Source organism: Pogonomyrmex barbatus, unplaced genomic scaffold, assembly GCF_055798465.1.
Source record: "Pogonomyrmex barbatus isolate J1 unplaced genomic scaffold, ASM5579846v1 scaffold5, whole genome shotgun sequence".
Taxonomy (NCBI): Eukaryota; Metazoa; Arthropoda; class Insecta; order Hymenoptera; family Formicidae; genus Pogonomyrmex; species Pogonomyrmex barbatus.
The window spans coordinates 12378877-12405936 of NW_028297149.1; the positions used below are offsets into that span (position 1 = coordinate 12378877).

General features: G+C 28.9%; 3 protein-coding genes and 1 long non-coding RNA gene across 11 annotated transcripts; 2 read left to right on the forward strand and 2 right to left on the reverse strand.

Moving 5' to 3' along the window:
* Positions 1–402: 402 nt before the first annotated feature.
* Positions 403–13692, reverse strand: Inos (Inositol-3-phosphate synthase). Of its 3 annotated transcripts, XM_089082032.1 has the most exons (9): positions 13511–13692; positions 12896–13194; positions 10793–10874; positions 9796–9968; positions 9070–9340; positions 5369–5623; positions 3698–3940; positions 3341–3449; positions 403–2450 (listed from the first exon to the last, which is right to left on the reverse strand). In XM_089082032.1, the coding sequence occupies exons 2-9, from the start codon at positions 12913–12915 to the stop codon at positions 2077–2079; spliced, it is 1527 nt and encodes a 508-aa protein (XP_088938158.1). In that variant the 5' UTR covers positions 12916–13194; positions 13511–13692; the 3' UTR covers positions 403–2076. The 3 variants fall into 3 exon arrangements, with proteins under 3 accessions (XP_088938158.1, XP_011646772.2, XP_088938159.1); XM_011648470.3 differs by lacking the exon at positions 10793–10874 and having other exon boundaries at positions 13511–13688; XM_089082033.1 differs by lacking the exons at positions 10793–10874; positions 12896–13194; positions 13511–13692 and adding an exon at positions 9433–9497 and having other exon boundaries at positions 9796–9964.
* A 138-nt stretch (positions 13693–13830) lies between these two features.
* Positions 13831–15562, forward strand: LOC148935466 (uncharacterized). Its single transcript, XR_016140485.1, has 2 exons — positions 13831–13909; positions 14810–15562. It is a non-coding gene; the product is annotated as an uncharacterized LOC148935466 (long non-coding RNA).
* Positions 15563–16098: 536 nt separating this feature from the next.
* On the reverse strand, positions 16099–23664 carry LOC105433287 (post-GPI attachment to proteins factor 6). 6 transcript variants are annotated; one of them, XM_089082026.1, is made up of 13 exons: positions 23547–23664; positions 21960–22131; positions 21480–21693; positions 21222–21349; positions 20820–21103; positions 20008–20276; positions 19719–19847; positions 18930–19132; positions 18225–18382; positions 17531–17760; positions 17136–17330; positions 16756–16890; positions 16099–16469 (listed from the first exon to the last, which is right to left on the reverse strand). In XM_089082026.1, the coding sequence occupies exons 1-13, from the start codon at positions 23626–23628 to the stop codon at positions 16272–16274; spliced, it is 2397 nt and encodes a 798-aa protein (XP_088938152.1). In that variant the 5' UTR covers positions 23629–23664; the 3' UTR covers positions 16099–16271. The 6 variants fall into 6 exon arrangements, with proteins under 6 accessions (XP_088938152.1, XP_088938151.1, XP_088938155.1 ...); XM_089082025.1 differs by having other exon boundaries at positions 23371–23615; XM_089082029.1 differs by having other exon boundaries at positions 23215–23614.
* Positions 23665–24510: 846 nt separating this feature from the next.
* Positions 24511–25967, forward strand: crim (QVR superfamily protein crim). Its single transcript, XM_011648469.3, has 4 exons — positions 24511–24786; positions 24882–25016; positions 25152–25466; positions 25622–25967. The coding sequence occupies exons 1-3, from the start codon at positions 24735–24737 to the stop codon at positions 25427–25429; spliced, it is 465 nt and encodes a 154-aa protein (XP_011646771.2). The 5' UTR covers positions 24511–24734; the 3' UTR covers positions 25430–25466; positions 25622–25967.
* Positions 25968–27060: the final 1093 nt, after the last annotated feature.

Consider the following 27060-nt stretch of genomic DNA (forward strand, 5'->3'; position numbering starts at 1 on the left):
TCGGTGAATTAAAAAACTCGTCTACTTTATATCTTTTAAAAATAAAAAGCAAAATTAAAGTATAACGTATGTCTTTCAATGTAAAATTTTCTGACCAAACGATTGATATTGAATTTTCGAAAAAAGTTACCTCTTTCAAAACTGCGTGTTAAATAAAAGATTTTGAAAAAACTACTTTTTCAATATATTTTGCCGGTGCAAATTCGCACCAAGGTGTCCTTCGCCCCGGTTCAAATTTCAAATCTGTGAGTTTAAAACGCAAAAATCTGACTTCTTAAAAAAGCGAGTCTCGACAAAACATGAAAATACAATTAGAAACAAGCTCACGTGAATCATAAGTTCTTTTTCGAACATTGGTGTAATTTACAAAATAACAGGAACATGAAAAAATGATGATCGAAGAAGATTTCAACATCTTATTTGCCACAAAATACATTTTCTTTGCTATATCTCTCTATATAAGAGAATTATTACAAAATTCAGGTCCAAATATTCGCGTTTATGATTGTAAAGAATCTTTCATATCGTTGTTGATATGAACATACAAGTGCTGTTTTCAAATTTCTCTATTCTTGGTACATTTCAGGATAATTTGCACCAAATTAATTTTTTGGATTTAAATCAAGATGACACATCGTTAATTAAAACAACGCTGATGATATGATTAGAAAGATGCAGTATTGGATATCCTCTAACGTGATTCACAAAACAACAGAAGAAATATATATCTCATATAATACAATGTTGCGAAAGATTCTAATACTGTAAATTCTGTAATACTGCAAATTTACTTTATTACATATGACACAAAATTTAGAAGGTGCAAAATATAATGACGACAAAAAAGTTAATGAAAATATTATAAAGCACATATACATTATGAACTGACAATACAAATTATATGATTAATTATATGATTAATAATAGTAATATAACAATTACAAAGTATAAGATTATTAGAATGTTATTTGAGGAATGTATCTGTATAAAAATAGAGCCTTTTGAATAATCTTTTAAAATTCAAAACTTTCAAAATATAAGATAGAGCATTACATATATATACATACATACATACATACATATATACATATGTACGTGCATACATACATACATGCATACATACATACATACATAATTTTTTTTAATGTATCGATGTGAGAGGAAGATGGGCTATTCGTTTTAGTAAACCTCTTTTAAATGAAAATTCCATTGTATCCTATTAACTTAACTAGCAACTTAACAAAATGTATTTATCAAGATTTAATTTATAAATTATTTATATAATTCGTTAATTAAAATTACATAGACCCATCATCTTTTGTACACATGTATCCGTGTCACATGTATACCTATACACATGTATATATAAAACTTTTCTCAGGACATTCATACAAATTAGCCATAAACTTTATGATAAATTGATTAAAATTAACTAATTACAAAATCAATAATCATTGTTATCGAAAGAATCGAAAAGAAATTTTTAATATGAAGAAAAAAAATTTTACAATATTAACAATTTTACTTTAATTAATTGTATTCAATATTAAAAAAAAAAAAAATATATATATATATATATATAATTTTATCATATAATATGAATAATATTTAATGTAATAATTCTGCGACGGTATAATTAATAATAAGTGACTTCTATGACTGATACAATGAAAAATACTCTCTCGAAATCATTATGCAACTACAAATCTATTTCGTTACAACATAATAATTCGCAAATGCGAATTGTCGCAATTATCACTTTTATATCGAAAATGATTGTGTAAATAAAAAAAAATTTGGAAAATGTTCTGAAAATTCCGCCAGTTTCTCGATCTTTATAGTTTCGAAATCAGCACCATGTATATATAATCTTGTATTTAATAAAACAAATGAAAACTGAAACTAAAAGAAAAAAAGAAAAGATACTACAAAGATACCCTCCTTTAATAACAAATGAGCCAAGTTTCGAGTCATCATTTCGACTCTAACTTTTGTATATATATCTCTCTCTTTCCTTTTTCCCTTTTTCTTTCTTTTCCCATTCATTTATCTCTATTCTATCAACGTGCGTTTTTTTTATATCTTGAAATTGACTTTATGTTCAAGTAACATGTTATCCTCCGGTGACAATGACAAGCAGGCTCGTAAGATGTTTTCAATGGCGGCCCGTTGTCGAAACAGGGCATTTATCACCGGAGTTCCCTGGGGTACCAATGGAGCTTTGCAAAGATACGACAAAATAGAGAGTATACTATGGAAACCGGAGAATTCTTCGTCGGAATCTACTCTCTTGAAGGTGATACGAGAACAGAGCTCAGCTAAAATGACGAGATCGAGAATTATTGGAGTCGCAAGAAGTGAATCTTCACATGTATTATGGATCACAATGGTATTGTGACCACCCAACATGATTTCAGAAATATACTCGTCCATAGCTCTCTTGCTGTCACCTGAAATAGATGTAAATAAAATATAAAAAGAAATTTATTGTAAATAACTTCAAATTTTATATTTCAGAACTTTTACAGATTCATCAATTTTTAAAAATTTCATTTTCAAAATATCATGAATTTTAAAGAACCTTTTAAAAATTTAGAAAATTTCAATCGTTTTAAAAATATTGAGAATCAATTTGAAAAACATTGTGCAAAAAGCTATATAATAAAAACAAACAAATAAATATGTATGTGTTGCTCCAAGATTTCATGTTTAACCCTTTTGCTACCATGGACGACTAAAGTCGCTCGCTGCAAAATGTTCTTCACATATCACGGGTGACTAAAGTCGCTCGACATGAAAAGCAATCGAAAAGATTAAGTAACTGCGAATAACTAATACGTAAAAAAGTAAATAAGTAAATAAGTAAAATAAAAAGGATCCATAAAAATTGGACTAGAGAAAGAAACATGGCTGATAGAATTAAACGGCGATTGGCAGAAAGAGTCATTATAATGCTTAATTAAATATGAAACCAATTAACAAAATAAAAATATCTTGTTTTAAGAATAAAACCATTTCCTATTAAGAAAAATATTATAAAAGCAAAAGTATTATAACGCCTCAAAGAGGCGTTATAGGCAAATCTGAAACGCTAAAGAAATCTGAAGAATCTGAAACGCTTGCGCGTGAACTGTACACTTATAGCATAACGGCTGATTCAATAAAAATGGTCAGGGAGCCAAGTCCGCGGTAGCGAAAAGGTTAAATATGTGTGTACGCACATGCCAATATGCATATATATATACATGTATATAAAATTTTAAATGAAGGTTTTTAAAAACATCTTTCTTATATTTGGGAACAATAAAAGACAATGTTACGTTAAATATGAATAGCTTACCAACGTAGGGAACATATTTGATGACAACGCAATGATCTGGTTTCTCTTCAGGTTTGTAAAGAATCTTGTTAGACTCGACCATATCATCCACAACATTGCTCTTGGAGATCTGTGTATATTCACATGCATAAAGATATTATATGATATAAGAATTTAAAATATAATATATATTCTAACTCACTTATAAATGGAAATAATGTGATATACAACAAATATAGATATATATGTATATAGAAATATACATAATGTGTGTATGCATACCGGCGCATTTGTATAATTATTGATAGAAATAAAAATCTAATATAATTAATATATCTAATGTATACACATTGATATATTTTTTTTATTGTTATGTACCTCTTTTGAGCGGAATTGTTGCGGTGCGGATAGATTGTATCCATCGTTGTTTCCTAAATGGTTATAGCTGACAATAGACACTGGCTTTATACCGGCTGATACGAGAAAATCTACAAGCACGGACTTGAGCTTTGTCTGACCAGACTTGAAATCGTCGCCGCCGATGAATGTTTTTTGTCTTTGAGCTAGTTCAAGGACACCTGGCACAAAAGTGTTTTGCGGCGAACCATTGATGTAAGTACACTAAAAGATTTATTTAAACATATAAAAAGATCTTTGGCCGTGAAGTTGCAGTTCTATATTTATTTAATAATATGTTTCAATGTATACACATCCCGGTCAGTCAAGTCAGTCAATCGAAAACATTCTGCAAAATGTCCGTTACAAATTTTATCAGCAAAAAAATTATTTGATATTCAAGCAAAATACTAGATATGGTCGTTCGAAAATGAAAAAATAACACGAAATAGAGAAATGATTACTAAGAGTCGATGCGATAAAAAAATAGCGCAATTAAAAAAAAAAAGGAACAATTATTCAATGAAATAATGAGGATCAATATGGTATTGATTCTATAATTATCTTATATTGAATTGCGCTATCATACAATTTATCTATTTTTTTGTTTTTGTTTTGAAGATTTATATTGTGACTTGGAGATGAGTTTTTGTACTTTATTTATCGACTCCATATATAATTTTGAAGAAAAAACACTTTATATGATATTTTATTACAGCTTTTCTTGGACACCATCCCCTGTATAATCCATTCAGCTATGCAACTGATTAAGAAAACATAACATTTTTTTAATTAAGATGCGAAAGATCTTGCTTTTGGCCCATAGCATGAATTTTGACATGTTTGAATTGTTTTGTAATTAAAAAATTTATTCTGCTGAAGATGCTTCAAATACGAGTCGAAACATTCGGTAGTGTATAATTTTTATTGTTACTACACTGACCCTTATTATTTCATTAAATCACTGTTTCTCTTCTCTTAAAACGTTGCGCTATTCTTTTGTTGCATTAACTTTCATTCAGTTCTTTCTTTACTTCATATTATTTTGATATTCAAGATTCGATATATTATATATATGTTGGCAAAATATTAGTAGAAATGTAACAAATGTTTATTAACAAATTATAATAAGAAAATGATGACAAAAATCAAGCAAACTTTGTGACATACTTGCTATCTATCAGTCTATGCTTACTGGCAGTAAGACTCGCGTGTGTAACAAACAAGCTAAACTTACAAACACAATTGATGTTAATTTTTTAGCAGTTTCTAAACAAATTTGCTATCAATCTACTGAAATATCGCAGACAGTTTGCTTACTAGAATTCTGCTTTCATTATGAAGAATAATAAATTCAAAATCACATCTAAATTTGTCTGTCTTCCAAACAATAATTATCATCATTATGCTATTATTAATTATTAGTTTATGTATAAAACTATTCGTTTTTATAATCAAGAATTATTAAGTCGGCCGATATCTTGAGCCGATTGTATTTCTTTATCTGAGACACTCTGAAAAATGTGATCTTGATATTTTATAACCGATATCGTATAATCGATGCCTTAAACATGTATCTAATCTTGAAAAGAATCTCTTTTTTCTTATCATAAAAAAAAGAAAGAAAAAATTATATCTTAAATTTAATCATACTCCTTCTAAAGCTGCTGCCACAGCAAACATGGTGCTAGGACTGATCTCCGAGTGATCTTGCTCAATTGCTTTCAACAGATTGTCAGCCGTATCGTTGACACCTATTATAATTTCCGAGAATCGTTCGGTGTTTGCGGTCCACAGGATAATCACTTGGTCAAGGCGTTTCGTAGTCTTAAACTGCACTATATCCTTGCGAATCAAGTTTAATTGCTCAGCCTTGGTGCCTATGATGATATTATTCGCTCTTTTGCCCTTTGTAAGCAAGTTTCATAAATGTTTTTAATAAAAAATTTTTAATTATCTAATAATATCAATTTAATAAATACAATATTTATATGTATATGTATATATGTGTGTGACGCACGCACGCACATACCTGATATATATATATATATATATATATATATATATATATTTACTCGTAAAAATACAAGTTACCAAATTTTAACGTAATCGTTTAATATCTTTCAATAATAATAATTTTGCAAAAAAAATCATTGTATTGAGATAAATCAAAACTCAAATTAAAGCTTGAACATTTTGTAACAATCAAAATTAGGTTACAAAATGTTGAGGCGAATGTTTAGGATAAATCTTGAAAAATGAGGGAATTTTTTTTTAACAATTGCATTGCTCAGGAAAATCGGCTGCCTAGTACAAAAATTTAATTTGAGTTTTTAAGCTCATTTATCTCCTAACAAATTAATATTTAAAAAATTGTTTGGCCTTTCTCAATTAAATTATACCGTTTCAAAAAAAAAATATTACTAAATGGACAAATTTTTCTTATAAAATGCCGAGAGTAGAACATATGCATATGTACGTACACATTCATACAAGATTTAAGTCCTATTCATCTCCATGTGAAGCATCTTAGATAGAAAAATTTGTAGATAATGACAGTGCTCATTTCAAGTAGTGTGACAACTTTTCAAACAGAATACTTTTGATCAATTTTGAGAAAAAATTGAGTAATTTTGAAATGATTTTGTTAGACATTGTAAGACATTGTTAAAAAAGAAAATTAAAGATAAAAACATACTCTTCAAAAATATATGTGGTATGAATACTATTTTAGATTTATTTAAGTTTTGCATGTCTTATTTAAGTTATGCATGTGTTTAAACAAATGTTTATCAAAGACAAATTTTTTTTCATTTTAAAAAGAGCATACATTATCTTATCGCGGAGAAGTAAAATGTTTTAAGATTTATGTTTAGACATTAATTTTCTTTTCAATTTATAGTTTTTAACGACAATCTGTTTCTCATTACTCATATTACAAGAAAAAATTGTCCGTTTCGTAACATTTTTTTTTTCTTCAAAATAGTCTAACTTAATAAAAATAAAGAAAAATAAAAAAAATTAAACTATGGATTTGTTAAGAAATATAAATTGGAGAGAGTTGGAGAGAGAGAGAGAGAGAGAGAGAGAGAGAGAGAAATTCCCCAATTTTTTCGAAATCTATTTTTAACATTGTCATTTTTTTTTAATTTTTCCTAATTTTGTTTTTTTTTTTGTTACAAAGAAGAATGTTTATGCTTTAATTTGAATTTCCTTAATCATAACATTACAATAACTTTCTGCTAAATTATCAATATTGAAAGATGTTAAAAAAATTTGTTAAAATTTGGTGACGTGTTTTCTTTTACGGGTTGATATGTGAAATATATAAAGTAACATTGAAATAAGTGGTTGCACTTTGATAGTATATTCTATTCCTTTTAAGGATGAAAAAAGATCATATAGATATAGATTCGGAAATTCTTCCTTTCCGAGATATACACTTTTTGTTTCAGATAAAGTATTTTAATCCTTAAAATTTATTTAAAGGAGAATTGCTGAAAATGATTTTCTTCTGCAACAATACACGCTTTACATCGATGCTCCAGAAACTGCTGGAGACGTTCAAAAATTCCTGATGTATTCCAAATTTTATCACATGTGATATCCGATTCTTGAATATTTCTAGACTATTAATATTATCATAAACTTTTTAGATATTTCAACAAATACAAATTTACGACAATCTATTGACAATTATTTATGAAAAAATATCGCTATGAATAACATGTGTTTATATCTTGGAAAATACGAATTTTCGGTCTTATGTTTATACAATTTTCTACATTCCTAGAAAAAGTAGAATACACTACCAGAATGGGATCATCTATTTCAATGTCACCCAATATACAAGTTCATCATATTAAAAGAAAAGAGTATATAAAATATAAATTTAGAAAATATATATCATGTCATCATTACTATCTATACATATGTTATGTTATTACTATGCATATATGAAATACTTATACCAAATAAGAATGTATCAATAACATTATATAACAAATAAAATATATATTCTATAACTTATAATTGATTTATTGTTATTCAAAAATTTTATATATTTTATTCGTGTGTGCATGTGTGCGCACGTGTATGTGTGAGTAAATGAGTGTATGTATAGATACGCGTGCGTACACGCATCCTTCTCCAAATTATGTTTAAATTATTATTATTCTATAAAATTATATATAGTTTAAATTATATTAAATCATTTTCGGCATATCGTTATAATACGAAAATAGAATCGCAGTTCTTTATTCCTTATAATTATAATAATTATTTATAGAATATTGAAGACATTGAAAATTATTGATACCTCTTGTTTCACAGTTGGAACGCGTTGTCACCTTCAGTTTTCTTATGTGGTACCATATAATGATTTTTCCGTCTTGAAAAACTAACAATATAATTTAACTTCTTAAATTGTAAATAACATAAAGTCTAGTTATATAATCTATGGTTTTTTACGCATTTTTACCTTTAATTTTCTTGCATATAATTTTTCGTCTACTTCTTCTCTTTCAAAAAAAGAAAAAAAAAACATACACATATATACATATATACACGTGTAAATATATGTATATATAAATGTATATATTTATAGAATGTATATACAATACACGTGCAATAATATAATTTAACTTTATATAAATTATATAAATATAGATTTTATACTTAGATAATAGTAAAAAAAATATGTATCCATAATATATGTATCATGTAGTAATAAATTATCATCTTCAGTTTTCTTGTATATAATGATTTTTCGTCCGTCTATCTTGTTTCTCGCTTTCACTCAAGTGCATGCATACGTGCATGCATATGCACATACTTTTCGTGCAATATCATTTTCTCCTGTGCCATTAGTATAGAAATTTAAATTCAATGAAGGTTCATTGATCTAATAATTTTTATCTATCTAAAATTCATTACATTAAAACACTTACACTTACACTTTTAAAAACAAATGACAAGACATTCAAACAATCTTATCATAAATATAATGTAAACTAAATTTTTAAATAGAAAGATAAGTTTTATAAATTTACTCTCAAACTCTTTTCTAAAAAAAAAATAAACTATTACTTACAAAAAAAGCTGAAGATGATAATTCTATGTTGAAAATCGAAGATGAATTAGATTTTGCACTTGATTAAATAATCGCTAAGAAATTTAATATTATACAATTTTCAAGAATAAAATAGACGAAAATTCATATTCTATATAAGAAAACTGAAGGTTTTATAGGCAGACATTTTTATAGATTAGTTAATCCATTTTATAATCCATCGTCAAAAATCAATATCGTATATCTACTGCATAAAACTTAATTTTATTGAAATTCTAATTACCTGATTCGAAGCGATGAAATCAGGATAGTATATACTCTTCCTCGGTCGTAAATGAGTCATGTGAGCCCGTAACTGTAATTGGAGGTTTCGATCCAATACTTTGGCGCGCGTCATGGCTTCCGCGAGATTTACGTCTGAAATATCCCAACCATCGATCTCGATATCGTTGGGATTCACCATAGGCAACATGCTGGAAATGGGCACATAAATGTCTCCACCTTTGATACTTCTACCTAATTTTACGGTAGACGCTTGCGTTAGAGAACCGTACCTAGAAATGATAATGAAAATGGAATATAAAGAAGTGATAAAGCCACATATAAAAAGAAGTAGTATAGACGCGATAACGCAAACTTGACTAACAATAATTGTAAAATTAATATAGCGCAACTCATCGTATCTCGATGTATGTGGAACTTCGATGGAATCTATATGAGAGAAAGTAAAAACTCTTAATACATTTCATTTCTAATATTATATTCACATAAAGCATATCCTCTTTGCAATACCACATAACCGATAATTAAGTTTTATTAACGCGCACGCGTGCGTCTGTGAGTGCGTGTAATTATAATTATGCAACGTAATAAAAATAGATACGCAAGATGGACGTACAAAACTTGCAAATCTCGCGTTTGATCAATTTGCTCGCGTACAGAGATCAGCAATATTTTATATGATCTAACGATACGATATAATAGACAAATAAATTCCTGAATGACATACCAGTTGGCAGTCTTCAGACCTTCTTTCGTCTCCCATGATAATTTATGTCTATTCGCTAGCAAAGCTGCTGTCATAGTGCTGCCGTTGTTGCCACCCCAGCCCACTAGCATCAGACCCACCTTTGGGACTTTTATCATGGTTCTGATCAGCAATTTCGTCAACGTAGGTGTTACCTGTACGCGAAAGAACAATTTACAGATTGAACCAAAACAATCAAAATTTTTCTGTAGTCTTCGTAAATCCAACAAAAAAGAGGGAGAAAACGAGAGGGGAGGGGATATGCAAAACTTACATACAAAATTACAATATGAATTGTAATTGCAAAAGAGAGATAGGATTTTTATCTCAATTGAGTCACAGACTTTTTATACAAGTTTTTCATAAAAGTTTGTAAAATTTTTATTTAATTTTAATTTCATGTGTAATTTTGTCTTTTTTCTAATGTATACAAAATGCAGTTACATGACAGGGGACTTAGTTGCTAAAACTTTTGGAGAATATTAGTTTTAATTAGATTAAGAAGAAGAAAAGAAACGCATGTTTTCATTCTTATTTCCTATCCGATTGAAATAATGTTCAAAGAGAAGAGAAAAAGAATAATTTAACGAAATAAAATTATATAATAATCTTGATAACATACACATATCCGGATGTGATTGACCAAAATAATTGCGATCATAGATATAATATGGCAGAAAACGAGCGTTTATTGTAGTCGTAAGCGTTTATTGTAGACGTAGTAAGGTAGAGAAAAACATATATATATATATATATATATATATATATATATAAAATGAAAGATTATTGGATGCGAAAAATGATATTTATATATACGTTTTTCTCCGCCTTATTCTACATCCACGTTTACGATAAAAGTAAGCGCTTATGTCTCGCCCTCTGCCATCAACTTATATCCATGACACGCTATATCTATGTTATAATTGAACTTCGTCTGAACAAAGAAAAAATGTTGTGTTGATTAATTAAAAATACATACATAACTTTTGTATAAATAATGTAACGCGTAATTCCTAGCCACAAAAGGGAAACGTAACGCGCACGCATTATATTGAAATAACCTGAAATTAGAATGTACATATGTTTGTATATTTGTTTTTGTAATGTTTGTAAATAGAATTATTATAATAAACAATATTTTGTTTGTAAATATTATGATGAATATTGATCTAAACTTGTCAATATTAAATATTAATATTAATATTAAAATAATGTGCTAATCATGTGACATGATTTTCTAATGCAATTCTTAATAATCTAGTTGATTTTATATGAATGATAAATATACGCAACATTAATGCGACACACACACACACACACACACACACACACACACACACACACACACACACACAAAATATGTATATATGGATGCATATATGTATGAGAAATTACCAGGATTGGGTAAGTTAATATTATTTTTTAATAATTAAATTAAAGTTAATATTTTATAAAATTTATGTAGTTAAAAGTAACACGAACAAAGAATTAACTCAGTTAAAAGTTGCATTAAAATTGAATTAAGTTAAATTAAATTAATTTTAAAAAGCATTATTTATATTAAATTAGAATGTCGTAATTTTTTAAGATTAAAATATTCTAAATTCTATATTCTAAATAACAAAACAATTACAATATGGATCAAATAAATTTTATTTCTAAATTAAGTTTATATGAAATTTATAAATTTTTATAACAAAGAAACAAAGAAACAAAGAAAAATAGTTTTTTTTTTATATAGAATGTGTTTTTTCTTTTATATTTTTTTCTTCTACATAGGTAAATTTTTTAAGAAAAAAGTTAATGAGTTAAAGTTTGTGTTTTAAAAATAAATAATTAGTTGAAATTATAAATTAATTCATTTAAAATTAATTAAGTTAAAAATTATTAACTTTAACTTTTTTAACTTTATTAGTTAAACTTATTTAATTTTTTATAGTAACTTTTTTAACTTTTAACTTTTTAACTAGTTACTGTCCAACTCTGGAAATTACATACGTACGTGCGGACTTGCAAAGTTCGATCTTATGTAGGGCTTCTACAATGATCTAGAACAATCTCAATCGAATAATGTCGCTTATATCTCGACACATTTCAAGGTTTATCATATACATTTGAAGGGTATATGTGTCGCTTGCACTCTCCCTAGCTCTCTATAACCGCTCTTATAACAGTGGAAGAAGAAATACAATAACAAACTTTGACAATCTAAACGGTCGTCTAGATTAGTTATTCTTAGAGAAAAAAAAAGAAGGAAAAAGCAAATCTGCAAGAAAACATATCAAGACGTGTAAGAAACAAAGTAATGGCCTAAAATCAACGCGCAATTTGAAAAAAACTAATGCATGACGAGTTGAATTTTATTTATATATGATATATGTCCATGATAAATAAAAGATTAAAAGTTTCTCTTTGTGATTAAGAAAAACATTTTTTTTATCAATTTGCAGTACAGATATTATATTATTTCTTTTAGCAAAGAAGTATATTAAAATTGATTATTATTTATATATGTAACAATTTTTCAATCTTTCATCAATCTAAGATACATCTTTGTAATTATTTATTAAATCTCAAATTAAAATCTGTTAAATTCCATGTGATAATAAACTTTATCTGCGTATAATCTGTGTATAATAAACTTTATCTATATGACTCATAAACTTTATCAGTTTAAATCCTTCCATCAGGTTAAATCCAGTTTTAATCGAAATACATATCTCCTAAAGTTAAATGTCTATTTTTCAAAAATTCAACATAAAAATTATTAATGATTCCAAATTTTTATTATGATATATAATCGATTTTAAATTATTAGAAAGAACAAAGAATTTCATCATTAAAAAAAACATCCTGTCTTTCTCTCGAAAGATGATTGTTATGTGTTGTATATGTGTGTACAAGGATCGTTACAGCACAACGGAAAGTCGATTTTCATCTTGAATGTGAGAGTGAGCAGAAAGAGAAAGAGAGAGATTCGAAGAGTCTGGAACAGACTCGATATTGACCGGCAGGGGCGGCGGATGTTAACGACGCAACATACTCGGGACAAATGTGGATGGCTCAATGAATGGATTCTCACCGTGTATGTATGGCAATCATTTTCGTCGTTTTCGTTGTTTTCGGTCACATTAGTCGTTTGATATTCGTACTCCGCCTCGATGAAATCCTCCGAATATCGTATCCTCGGCGAGTCCACGCGCACCTTCAAACTTGCCATCCTTCGGAATATAACAAACAAACGGGGAACGAACTAACGGGAAACGAATGTGTAGGGCAAGCTGAAACGCGAATATATCGTAATTCAGTTGCAGTAAAATAGGCGCTGGTAAATTCCGAATATCGATCTGAGGTTAGAGGTCCAGAAAAGAGAAAGCAGATCTGAAATTAATCAATGGAATTTGTTATATTTAAATTCAGTTATTATCGCGTGGAAACCCTCACCCTATTTAACACGCGTAAGACACTTTCGCGCGCGCTTACGCATACGGGAGCATTGTTTTTACAAAGATTAACGATCATTTTTAAATTTTTTTCGAAAAATCGATGATCTTGATATTATTGTCTCGTTTATAAACAACGGAATGGAATCGTTGATCTTTAAGATTTTTCGAACAATAAAACAAAAACAAATTCGAACAAAAAAAAAATTCGAACAATATACATTCTGTGAGACGTATCGGAAATTGCAACTCACCAAAATTACCAAATTTACTGGTTAATCGATATTCGCGCGTATTATTCGATGTAATTCACGCACTGACTTTTTGACTAGCGAGACAAAATAAGCGAGCGATGAATACAACATACGGCAAATAGAAAAGAGACGCACGAGTCACAGCTTAGATTCGGTCGAGCTTTTGCGACGGTTGCCAAAACGTAATTGCGGCGCGACCGTCGTCGTCATCGTCGATGTCGACGGTCTTTAAATGTAGTGATAGGGGTCGAATCAAAAGAGGGATGCGATTACGGAGACCTCTCGCAGAAAATTGCGATACTACCGTATTCGTATTCGTACTACCATATTGGTATTCTACGCCTATGCTTCCTCCGTTTTCCTCGTTTTTCCTGCAGATAATTTTTTATACGATTCTTGGTACGATTCTTGACATGATACATGATGATGTTTCAATTATTGTAACACAAGTTTAGTTAACTCTCCAAAAAAGAATTGAAGAAAAAGTAGAAGTAGAAAAGAAATTGTATTATATGATTGTTAACAAAAATGCCACTGTAAAGCTTATAAGCTTATGGTATTGGGTACATTTTAACGTTGATTAGCGCATTTTTAATTTGTCGATAATGTTACGTGAAAGTAAATGAGGTATTCTAAATTCGATACGATTGCAAAAATGTGATTTTGATATTAATCTTGTGCAGAGTTTTGTAAAGTATTTTGCATTGATCTTGCAAAAACTTTAGAACTCATCATAAACATAAAAAAAAAAGCATCTTATGTTTTGACAAATGTGCTGGGAGATTAAATACATGTTAAAGTCTGTCATACATAACAGTCTGTACATTTACAATTAAGTTTTTATACTTGATAATATATCTCTGCCGTTAATTTGTTACTTTGGATATTTTTTTTACCTTAGCTTTTAGAAAGTATAAGACCACAGGCTCTCTGTTTACTAGCGTTCACAAAAGACAAGAGACGAAAGATGATAGATCATATATCACGTAATATGCGTATCATATACATATAATGTTACGACTTGTGACATCGCGTGCTTCTACATTCGAGTTTCTTAAAATTTATTATTCAGAATCTCTGAATCAAAATTTGTATTTCGAGTAATAATTGATAATAATCATTACGAAAGAATATGTCGATACGTAAAAATACATAATAAGCGAAATTTCGTACATATATTCGTTTATCGTTTTGTTATATTCTTCATTATAAAAATTAATTTCTTTTTTCTTAATCGTTACACATGTTGTACCATCTATGATACCGAGATAATTTCTCAAAAGCTTTATTCTTTTCTAGACTCAACTAGAAACAACAGTCGAAAAGAGTAAAAGAAAAAAAATTCGCATATTTGAAGAAAAAATATTTGGAGATATTATTTCAAAACGAATAAAAAGAAATAATTTCATCACAAATTCAAATATACGCATCGTCGAGTCGCTTGTTCATTTTATTATTTATTGTTAATCGAGCAAAGCACGAGAACAAAAAAAAAGAGGAGATAGCGAACGTTGATTGTAGCCGATAAGCGAATGAAAAAGAACGAGAGGGAAAGGAGGCAAGAGGGGTAGCATGGCCAGACGTGTAACGATAACGTACAGGAAGTGACAAGTTAAGTCAGCATCCAGTTACGCATTGAAGATTGAGTTTGTGCGTCTGATGGGCAGTAGAAAACTGTTATACAAATGGTGGTGGACACCACATTTTGTCTTACAAAAGAGATGGAATTTGTTAAACTTTATAACCGGATAAACGATCATATGACGTGATTTAAAATTCTTTGATCTTTAATCGTAATGTAATCTCAATTTTTAGTATAAAAATATGGCAATCAAGATTTGAGATATATCGAAGGACTCTGCTGGTATAGAAAAATCTAAATATTCATATTGAAGAAAAAAAGAACGATATCTATAGAATACACAAAATTATTGCATGAATGTCTCATTTTAAAATTTGGTGCGATTACCATGGCTACAAAATATATAAATATCAATCAATTTTGTAATTAAACTTAATTATTTTTAAGTAAAATTTGTCATATCTAAATAACTATTGCTTTCTGTCTCTCATTCGCCCTTTTTCATGAATAATTGCAAGTATTTCGTTGCAAGTATTTGTTAATTCTATAATCTCTTACAAAAATCGTTGCAAGTATTTGTTAATTCTATAATCTCTTACAAATATGTACATCTTTATTGTCAAGAACAAGAAACATTTGAAATATGAATTGAAGTCTCTAATCTTAATGAGGCGCGATACTTGATATCCTAACATCGAATGCGAGCATGAAAAAATAAAATTGAATTAGACAGTGCACGATTAAACTGATCGAGTATCTAGATTGAATATACATGATTTTTTTTTACGACAAAAATGTCTGCGGAATAACATTCTTTTAATCTTCACTTACAAAGTATTGTGTTAGAGATTAAAAATATTATCCTTGATTTATAATATAGAACTTTGTTACGTTATTTAATACATTAACTAAAATTTTTTTGATTGAAAAAACATAATATATATATATACATACCAGACGCGCGCGCGCGCGCGCACACACGCACAATATACATATAATTCAATAATTACAAATTAAAAAGTTTATTTAAAATAGATTCTTCGTTTACATAAAACGTGCTTTAGCTTCTGTAAATACATCTTATTAAAATGAAAGGAAGAAGAAAGTACAAAAGAAGAAAGAAAAAAAAAAACGGGAAGAAAAAGAAAGAAAATTCGAAACTGATCACAAATATGATATTCAACTCGGGGCAATTGTCCGATTTTCCTGATCGATTATTATAAATGTAGGAATTCTGTAAGATTCTTTGCAATTCCACAATTCGTTGTCATCATTAAAGGAGATATTTGTCAATGATGCAGTTTGTCTCGATTTTGTTGACGGCAGCAAGAATATTAGTGATGTCGCCATGACAATGTGCCATACACTATGAACATACTGCAACAAAGTGAAAACGAAATACGAAATAAATCCCAAAGAAAAAAAATAATGTTTTAATATAATGATGAAATATGCTAGAAAAAATAAATTTAATTTCTGAAGAAACATAAATGTAAAATTTAAAATTTAACATTTTATAACCTTCTTTCTAGAATTTGGAGTTTTGCAACATAATTTCGAAATATTCATATTCATCTTTATAATAACGTATAATTCTTTGAGATAAAAGATATTTGTAAAACACACACATTTTACACGTATGTACATATGAAAATGTACTTACTTGATAGTTTTTTTCCGTTTCGATGAAAGAGAACAGTAATAATCCTGTAATAGCAAGAAATAAACCTAATAGTAATCTTCGACTAGGTTTTTTACATTTTCTGGATAGAAAAGCACGATAGATATGTGTAAAAACCTGCAACGGAATGGTCCTGCCATTATCTCGTCAATTCCTAATGTTAATCATTTTTTAAATTCACATTTCTTATACACTATATATGCCTTATTATGCCTATATTCGTGTACTCGTATAAAGTTTTCATATATTTTGCTATATCGTTGATAGCGTTTATAAAATGTTGAAATGTGTCATCTTCATTTATTTTTTTTTAATTATTTTTTTTTGAAAAATCTGATTGAAAAAAATTATTCTAGATTTACCGGTATGATGACACCTAATGATAATGGTATTAGTATATTAATCAAACACATCCTGTCGATCTGAACTCCAAAAGTGATCACAAACACTCCCATCATATGGCACAACGGTACAAAAGCGATTGGTAATTCTGCCATTGCCACTAGTGTTACCCAAAACGCTAAAATACTTGAAAAAAAGTCGCTGTATTGTAAGACCTGTATCAAATAGATATATTATGTCATAAATACAAAGTACTAAAAGATATATTAAAGATCATCATATAACATCAATATGATAACATCAATATGAGAGATAAAGAAATAAATTGAGAATTTTTTGTAAAATAGATATAAATAGGATGTAAATTCGAATACATTTTAAAAATAAAAATTTGACGATGTGCATACATATATACCTCATATTTTGTGATACAGAATCGAGCGCCATCTTGATCACATGCGTGATAAAAAGATGAGAATAGCATAGTGACCAAGTATACAAATCCTTCAACATACAGTTTCCGTTTCATGGCTATATATATGGCTGGCATAAAAAAGGCATTGCTTATGACGAGCAATATGATGCTTATAAGAGAAATAGCGGGTATGGTACTTGAAATGTCGGTGCAATTCCATCCCGTGTAACCTGAGTAATTAAAATATCAATCGTAGCTCATTAGTTTGCACGCATAATCAGATGTAATTCAAATTACTCTAAATCATATTATAAAATAAATCATATTAGAAAATTTTTCTATAAGAGACACATTACCGTATCTTATTTATAACAAAAAAATAATTACGCGCTTCTTGCAGAAATATAAATGTTGCATCCATAAAGTAAGAAATGTTTCATTCATGCATGGGGTAAGATAAGATCGTGCAAATTAAAATTTAATATTACGATGATTCTAATATTCAAATTAATTATAATTCAATAGTAAACGAATATTACATTTTTACAACGCGACAGCGTGTATATGAAATGGTTCATATATAAAGATTTATATAAATAATTGCAACTTGTGATACATGAAATGCTTCCGAACAAAGTTATATGTATATTGTATCGATAAAAATGTGTAAAGTGTCATAGCAAAATAATATTACCTTTGAAACAGTTGCACGTCGCATAATGAATGACATCTTTTTGAATTTCTTGACAAGTCCCATAATTACCACATGGACTTTGGTCAGAAAACATACATTTTTTAGTACGTATATCAAATAGCATTGATATTTCTTCGACTTGACAATGCGCAGGTTTGCTATACGTAAAATACATCATTACGATATATGATATACGGCAATTATACTCTCATATCATTAAAATTTCCAACAATTTCCAATAAATTCTTTAATCAGTCTCGCATCCAATTGTTCGATAGAATATGCTACCTTTTTCTAATATTCAATCTAATAATCTTTTATACATCAACTTTAAATTAAATACTTTGTTAAAATGATTTTTATTTGAAATTGCTAAAGAAATTTTTGTTTGGTATCATATCAAAAAATTCAAGAGTCATTTATTCTTAATAACTTTTAAACTCGAAAACTGATGCTACGGTATTTTATATGAAAAAAAATTTTCATTTAAATTCATTAAAATTAAAATTAAAATCAAAGTGAATTAAAGAAAATGCGGCAAAGATTTTATATGTAGCGTGTTATATTATATAATTTAATCATTCAATTATAATAAGTATATATGTATGGAACGAAAGAGAAATTATCTTAAATATTTAATAGTATTTTACGTAACACATCTTTACTACACATCTATCATATCCAACTTTTTTAAAGGTTACTTACTTGTTATTATAACATGTCGCAAGGATAAGAATATACCACGTGTCTGGTTGTGGATACGCTATTAACAAACTCGCATTGCGCTTGTTCAATGATGACAGATTTATCGACAAACTTCCATTTTGACAAGAATGGCGATTTTCTAATTTGGGTATACGACCTCGTTGAATGCACATTGTTACCAGAATTGTTTGTATCAACAACAACTAAAAGATATAAATTATATATCTAACATTTAATCCGAATAAAATATGTCGAATTATTCTAAGTTTATTTCTTCTATTCTGAAACACACCGTGCTTAAATAGTCTATTTTTCTTTTCCTTTTTTTTCCTCCGAATTTCCATCTTACATGGAATGTAATACCACATAGGATAGAAATTCAGCTTATTCTCGAACAAAATATTATATAGACTGAACTGAATAATTTTTCCTATCGCATTGTGCTTTATAATTTGTTATAATCAAATTCCTCTATTTCAAATTTTATCCATTTTATCATTTCAATTATTTCGTCTAAACTGAATTTCTTTTACCACATCCTTTTTTCACCATTCATATTTATTATTTGATTTCATATGGTATCGGTACATTTCATTTATTTTTTTTCCCTTTAAATTAAATGTGTTTAACATTTTTGTTCGATGTTGTTAGAACAAGCGTGGAGATCGAAGAGAAAATTTAGAATAAAACGCTTAGTTTCAATAAGTTTAAAATTACATTTACATAGAGAGGATAATTCGGTTTAATGACAATTAGTAAAAAGCAATTAAAAGATAAATAAAATTTTACCTTTTGTACTTCCAGATGTAAATTGATATCAAGTGTGCCACCGATATCTATCAATGGCAAAATGTTAAATTGCATCATCATCGGAATTATATCCGTTAATGTTAGCCTTGAACTTAACCACTCTTTGTCCTAAGAAATACCGATGATACACGGATCGTTAATACAAACCAGCAGATCAACATCAGTACCGGTATATCAATAATTTAAAGAAGAAAAATTTTCCAATCTTTTTTCCATGCGACGTGCATAACGAGATACATAATTCATCTTGATAAAAAATAGATATTACCTGTAACAGATAAACGGTTGAAAATGTTTTCGTGTGTTTAACACGAGCCAGTTGATACCTTGGAACACACTGTTCATCAGTCTCATGTCGCTTGCTTTTTCGATAAAATTCATTCGTGCTGTGAAATCCATTAATATTATCTTCTTTGTAAGACCATTTATGTTTTATCAGTTCTTTGTAAGTATCTACTTCTGTTACGGAGTTGAAATTTAAAGCGATATTCATGTGCTTTCTAACAAATGTTTTTTCTATCGATCTAATGGGACATTCTGAAATAATCATATATTTTTTTCGTTATTGAGTGAGTGAGTGAGTGAGTGAGTGAGTGAGTGAGTGAGCGAGTGAGTGAGTGAGCGAGTGAGTGAGTGAGCGAGTGAGTGAGTGAGCGAGTGAGTGAGTGAGTGAGCGAGTGAGTGAGTGAGTGAGTGAGTGAGCGAGTGAGTGAGTGAGTGAGTGAGCGAGCGAGTGAGTGAGTGAGTGAGTGAGCGAGCGAGCGAGCGAGTGAGCGAGTGAGTGAGTGAGCGAGTGAGTGAGTGAGCGAGTGAGTGAGTGAGTGAGTGAGTGAGTGAGTGAGTGAGTGAGTGAGTGAGTGAGTGAGTGAGTGAGTGAGTGAGTGAGTGAGTGAGTGAGTGAGTGAGTGAGTGAGTGAGTGAGTGAGTGAGTGAGTGAGTGAGTGAGTGAGTGAGTGAGTGAGTGAGTAAGTGAGTGAGTGAGGAAGTGAGAAAGTGAGGGAGGGGGGGAGGGAGGGAGGGAGGGAGGGAGGGAGTGAGCGAGAGACAGAGAGAAAGAGACAGAAAAAGATTAAAGATTACCTGCTATATCAATTTTAACGTTGAATTCTATAACGCTACTCGAAATGATTAATAAATAATAATAGCTATCTTCGTAAGGTGAAGATTCTATGAAAGAGTAGCTAGTATTTGTAGACAGAGTTATAGATTTCATGGAATGGAAATGATCAGATACTGGCAAAATACGTCCTTTCAAGTACATAGCCTCGATACAAGAATTATCAATATTATGAAGGCTATGCAACAGAAAACTGCAATTCCAGACTGATACACGGAAGTTTAGTATTCCCGATGGAATATATATTCTAAATGAAAAAGAATTATCGATAAAATGTTTCATATTTTGATATACAAAGAGTTGTCCACGCACGCACGCACGCATGCACGCACGCACACAAACAAACGTACGCCCACGCAACTTACTTGTAATATGTTGTCGTTGCACTTGTTCGTAATCTCGTTTCATAGTTAATGGGAATATTTTTAATATTATTTGTTTGCGACCATAAAGCTACCGTACCTATACTGTATCGACATTTATGTCCAAGCCCCTGAAATATAAGATCTATAAGAAAAGAGTTAAGATATTAATTATATGTGTTTTGTAATATTAAAGTAATATTTACAATTACAAGATAAAAATAGTTATTGTCACATAATTAAAATGATAAGTAATTATACCTGTTGTTGTACTCTTTCGTCCCAATAAGACATATAAGCTGCTACAAACCAATCTCCGGGTTGTGGCTCATATATCGGAAGAATAGTTATATTTTTTGATCGATAAGTTGTGACAGTAGTGACAATAATATCATCATCATGTCCAATAGATTTATTCACTGGAATTTTTTCATTATTCCCAGTAATCACTGGATAGCTACCAAATTTCAAATGTCTGTAAATAATAATTTTAATTAATTTTTGGATTCATTAATCAGTATCTTATAAATATCTATCCAACTGTTTTTCTTCCGAAATTACTATATATATTTTGTTAGAATAATTTAATTATAGTCAAGAAAGAAGGGGGGGGGCGAAACAGGAGACAGAGACAGGGGATGTATGTTTTTTTTTCTAAAAAACATTTTAAATTTATTGAATAAATTATTTGTTATAAATTAATAAAAATTTTCAAATTAAAAATTCTAAAAAATTATTTACATATAAACTTTCCGTGGATGGCACGTAGGATTGTCCATAAAAGCGGCAAACTGCCATGTAGCTCGAGGTACCTCTTTTGGTACCATATAATGAAACATCGTTACATCGGAATAACTCTTGAACGAGCGAAGCACATCTTCTTGATTTGCTTGTGGTATTGCACAGTGACATGCTATAAAGCAATAATATATTTATAATATTGGTCAATATATTACACTTAAAGGAATATCTAAAATTGTAAGGCAGAATTATCTTTCTCTTTAAACTTGTTTCTTTTTTCTGTCAACATATTTGTTTAGATTAATTTTTGGATATATTTTTTTTTGGTTTCTATTTTATTCCTTCTGGCATATCTTTGGTTGTATTTTAATTGATATTTATTTCTCAAAAGAGAAAAAATACTCTAAATTTTTCAGATTTTCAATCAAGATTTATGAAAACTAATTTCTTTTGTCGCTTGTAAATTTTGATAAAATTATAATTTTCTAAAATTGTAAACGATTCATGTCATTATAATTTTTCTTCTAATCTATTTATTTTTGAAGAAATTAAAAAAGAACTACAAAAATCAGCTAAATTTTCAAGAAAAAGACATTAAAAACATGATTTTATAGAAGAGCAGTTTAAAGATTTTGATATTTAATTAACCAACTTCAAATATGTACAAAAATTTTTAGTTTTAAAGAATAAAAAAAATTATTCAAACATTTTTTTTTGGTTATGTTTAACTGTGACTGTAGTCAACTGGATGTTACAAAAGCTTCGAAGCACTTTGTGATTAATTGATAAAATTCGTTATTCCGATTGGTTAATACTTCGAAGTATTTATAATGAGACTTTGACCGCACCTTGTACTTCGTTTCGAAGAAAAAACCATAATTAACGAAACAACAAAGAGCTTTATCATTCTTAATATTTTTTTTTTTTATTTCTATTAATACTTTTTGGTTAAAGAACGTTATTCAAATTATATTTGGAACAAACAGCTTCGATATACAAATTTTTATCTTGACTGTGAATCAAAGTTAAAATTTTTGACATTAAACATTATTACCGATTTATTTTTATTATCGATTAAAGCTTTGTATATCGATTCGTTTGTTTTCAATATCAATGCTAACGAAAGTATATCAAAGAATTCACGATTACATTAAAATAAGCAAATAAATATATTACGTACACATAAAAGTATATTTGTAAATAATCCCTAATAAATTAATAAAACTATTTGAATCTGAACGCGACAATTTCTAACCTCAGTTTTTCCGAAAAAGATAGTTCTTTATCTCCTAAATTCACAGTTCATACACTTAATACATATACATTTATCGCATTCGAAGTATTTAATGGAATTTCAAAGAAATTGGCAAAGATTACTAGTAGACTTAACTTTTATCGATAATAAACATACTTGTAAAAAAAATGAACAGAAAGTTGAGAATAGAAAACTGGTGAGATGTAGAATGTAGAGCAGAACATATGAAAATCATGACACAAGCATATGTGATTGTAAACATAAATGTAACTTAACACTTAAAAGAACACTTAAAAAAAATTTTTTTCCTATTCTATTTGACAATACGCTACTCATGTCATTTGCGCTTCTCAGCCATGTCGCCCGTGGCAGCGTTCCGATATTTACTACTAGTATCGAAAATATATAGTTCATTTCACATAGATTATAGACTTTTAGTATTGGCAATGAATATCGGAATGCACCTACGAAATGAGAAGGATATCAGAATATAAAGTCCAAAATTGGAACATTTTGTCATTTCTCGATTATGTATGGAAGCACAGTTTTTTTTCATATATCGAAATTTAATTCTATATATTCTCTAATTTTCTGCGTTAAAATTTTTTTTTCTTATTCCTTTCATTATGTTTTAAGGATTGGATCTTAAGTAGTGGTTTAATTTCAATAAAGATTATTTTCATTTTCAATTAACTTAATCGAACTTTCGGCCGATTAAATTAACCGGAGTTGGTGAAAATGGCCCTAAGATTATTTATTTTCTATCTATGGCTACAGTTATATATGCAAATGTATGTTTGAGAATATATGTTGAATTATATTTCATCTTACAAAAACAATATTTTAAGAGATTTTTTTTGTTATATAGTTTTGAAATTCACTAAAGAGCCGGATTTTGGAATTCGAGTATCAAAAAATTATAATAGATAAAAATCTTACAAAAAATTTTTTCTTTTTAGAGTCGAGATGATAAAAATCACAATTACATCGCAATTATTTTCGGTTATTTTGGCTATAATATGGACAGAGAAAGAGTGGTCATGGACGCGTTTTAGCTGTACCCTTATTTGCGTAGGTAATGTGCACGTTTTTGTGATTCTCTTCCGTGCTAGACGCAAGAATGATAAAGATGGACAGTCGCGTCCGCCAACGGTTGATAATATCAACGGTTGATAATATCAACGTTCTTCAACGTTTTTCAATTATCTCCGGGCCCCGGGAACCCCTTTGATGGTGACGAAAATTTACCCACGGTCGTCGGTCTTTAATAGTACCTCGTCGGTAGTACAGCTCAAACGCGTCCATGACCACTCTCAGGCTTCTCTCTGATATGGGTGATTTACGACAGAGAGGTCTCTAGTTTTTTTCGTTGACTTTTAACGAATGTAACGTATACAGTATATCGAGTGTGTGCATAAGGAGTGTGTGTAACGTGATTCGTCTCTTGCTTTTTTTGCATTTACTATAAATAAAGTTCACTGAATAAAACGTGATATAAAAGTCTTTCGAACACATCGATAATGAGACAAATATTTTATACAATTTTTTTTGCGATCACTTTGGTTGATCAAGGTATAGAATTTTATCTTTGTGCTACAGGGCGTGGCTTTGAGTCATTTAGATTATTATCATCATTTTGCTTCGAATTAATAAGATTTTAATTGTAGGTGAAAGTTTGTACTGTTACAGATGTAACAGTAATCTTCCCGGGTGTGGTACACCTTTAAATTGGTTATGGTATTGGGGAGAAACTTGTCCAGAATACGACGATAAATGTGTAAAGATAATCGAACGGAAAGGAGGTGACCATTGACTCTGTATTTAAAAATGAGATAATTTTTTATTTTTTTTTTAAATCATCAGATCTACTGATAGATGTGCCAATATATACGAGAACACGTATACATATGATACAACTGTGCAATTTCTCTTTTTAGCGGAAACAATCATCACGCGTGAATGCTTGAGTTCCGTGCGTAGCTTTAGAACAGATATACCAGCGGATCATTATGAAGGCTGCAGATCAGCCGCAAAAGATGTACGATTAGGACATTATGTCAACAACAGCATTTATCAATTGGATATTCATCGTGATTACTATGACGAAGTTACTTGGTGTTTCTGTTACTTTGATCACAGATGTAATAATGCAGGAGTCGCGACTTTATCAATATCGGTTCTATTAGGAATTACGATACAATATTTTTTATCTTGAGATTATTACATGTGATACATTTCTAAAAGAAATCTCGGTAAGTTTAAGTTTATCAAAGGTATATATCTGATCATGTAGTTTATTGAAAGTTTGAAATATTTAGATTATATAAATAGCTTATTATATCTTAGAATAAACAGCATTAGCATGTAATAATGAATTTCCTTTTCCTCTCTCTTTTTTTTTTTTTAGGTATCAGGGAGACAAAAATCTCGAAAAGAAGATGTTAAGATTATAATTGGGTTTGAATCAATGCGATCATCAATAAAGCTTAATATAATAAGTACGAATAATCGAATAAGATAAAGTGCTATTCATTGACAAAAATTTTTATAATTTTTTATATATATATATATATATATATATATATATGAGTATATTTAAAAATATTTTTTATCTTTTTTTTTTTAATGTTTATATTATAATTATAGTATACAACTTATATGCATATTAATATATATATTTTTTAAATTTATGTTAATGTGTTTAAAATAAGTGTAAATATTTTTCGTATAAAGTAATAACATTACGTATCGTACAGCCGTCCATTAATATAGTAAGTCATACAGCCGTCCATTAATATAGTAAGTCAGAAGAAAGGAATAATCTTAGAATTAAATATTATATTTATAATTTTATATATTTATATATATATATATATATATATGTATATATATTTCTTATTAACATAGTCATTTTAGATTATATATGTAACAACTGATATCTTTATAAATAAAATCAGAGTGAAAGAAAATTTGTGTTTATATATTTATTAAAAGGATGTTACATAATTAATCGAGATCTAATGGATACTATTTAACTAAAATAGCAGGTAAATGTAGGTAAAAAAAAAAAAAAGTGGATAAATTTGCAATTCAAAAGATAAATCGAATATGCAATGTTGAAATTTAATTGTAGAAATGATATAAAATAATGGACTTTTCGGTCAATAATACAGAGTGGAGAGGAATAAATTCCTTTTATGAGATAACTAGTATAAAACATTATTATTAGTATTAAACAGGATTAGTATAAAATAGGATTGTAAATGTATTATCACGTTCGCAGTCAATATAAATTTATCATTATCAGTCAATATTAATTTATTATTTCTATTAATGTTGAGCAGAGCGCCCTACAACGATATGCGATATGTCACTGAGTTTGTATTTTATTTCCGCACTACGGTTGCACTAGAATTGAACGGTTAGACGACAATTTCCCGAAAAATAGAGAGGACAATGTTAACAACGAAACCTTTTAAACGAAATAATTTTAGTTTCTATGGATTAGTAGTATTGTTCAAGTAGTAATTTATTGATTTACATATTTTTTTGACATATGCACGGGCATGTACGTAATAAATATTATAGGAAGCGTTCCAAATGTGCATATTTTCAATCGGACACACCACTTACATCAGCCGAAGGTTAGGAATTTTTTCAGTGAGCCATCCATCAATTTCTTTTTCTTTCTTTTTTTTTTTCTTTTATTTAATCGACAAATCGACAATGTCCGATTGGACCTCACCCAGTATTATATATCAGAATGTAAATATAAAATATTATAATATTTTATTAAAATAAAATTAAATAAAAACAAATAAATGAAAACATAATAAGTGAGAACAT

Coding starts and splice junctions, on each gene's coding strand:
- Inos (XM_011648470.3), bottom strand. CDS start 13,033: ATGGCAAGTTTGAAGGTGCGCGTGGACTCGCCGAGGATACGATATTCG. Junction 5,624..9,069: donor ATTTCATCGCTTCGAATCAG/GTAATTAGAATT, acceptor TTGCTTACAAAG/GGCAAAAGAGCGAATAATAT. Junction 2,451..3,340: donor CAAATATGTTCCCTACGTTG/GTAAGCTATTCA, acceptor CATCTATTTCAG/GTGACAGCAAGAGAGCTATG.
- LOC105433287 (XM_089082025.1), bottom strand. CDS start 23,476: ATGTTTACAATCACATATGCTTGTGTCATGATTTTCATATGTTCTGCT. Junction 20,277..20,819: donor CGTTAAAATTGATATAGCAG/GTAATCTTTAAT, acceptor TGATTATTTCAG/AATGTCCCATTAGATCGATA. Junction 17,331..17,530: donor TCTGTATCACAAAATATGAG/GTATATATGTAT, acceptor TATTTGATACAG/GTCTTACAATACAGCGACTT.
- crim (XM_011648469.3), top strand. CDS start 24,735: ATGAGACAAATATTTTATACAATTTTTTTTGCGATCACTTTGGTTGAT. Junction 24,787..24,881: donor GATCACTTTGGTTGATCAAG/GTATAGAATTTT, acceptor TTTTAATTGTAG/GTGAAAGTTTGTACTGTTAC. Junction 25,017..25,151: donor GATAATCGAACGGAAAGGAG/GTGACCATTGAC, acceptor TTCTCTTTTTAG/CGGAAACAATCATCACGCGT.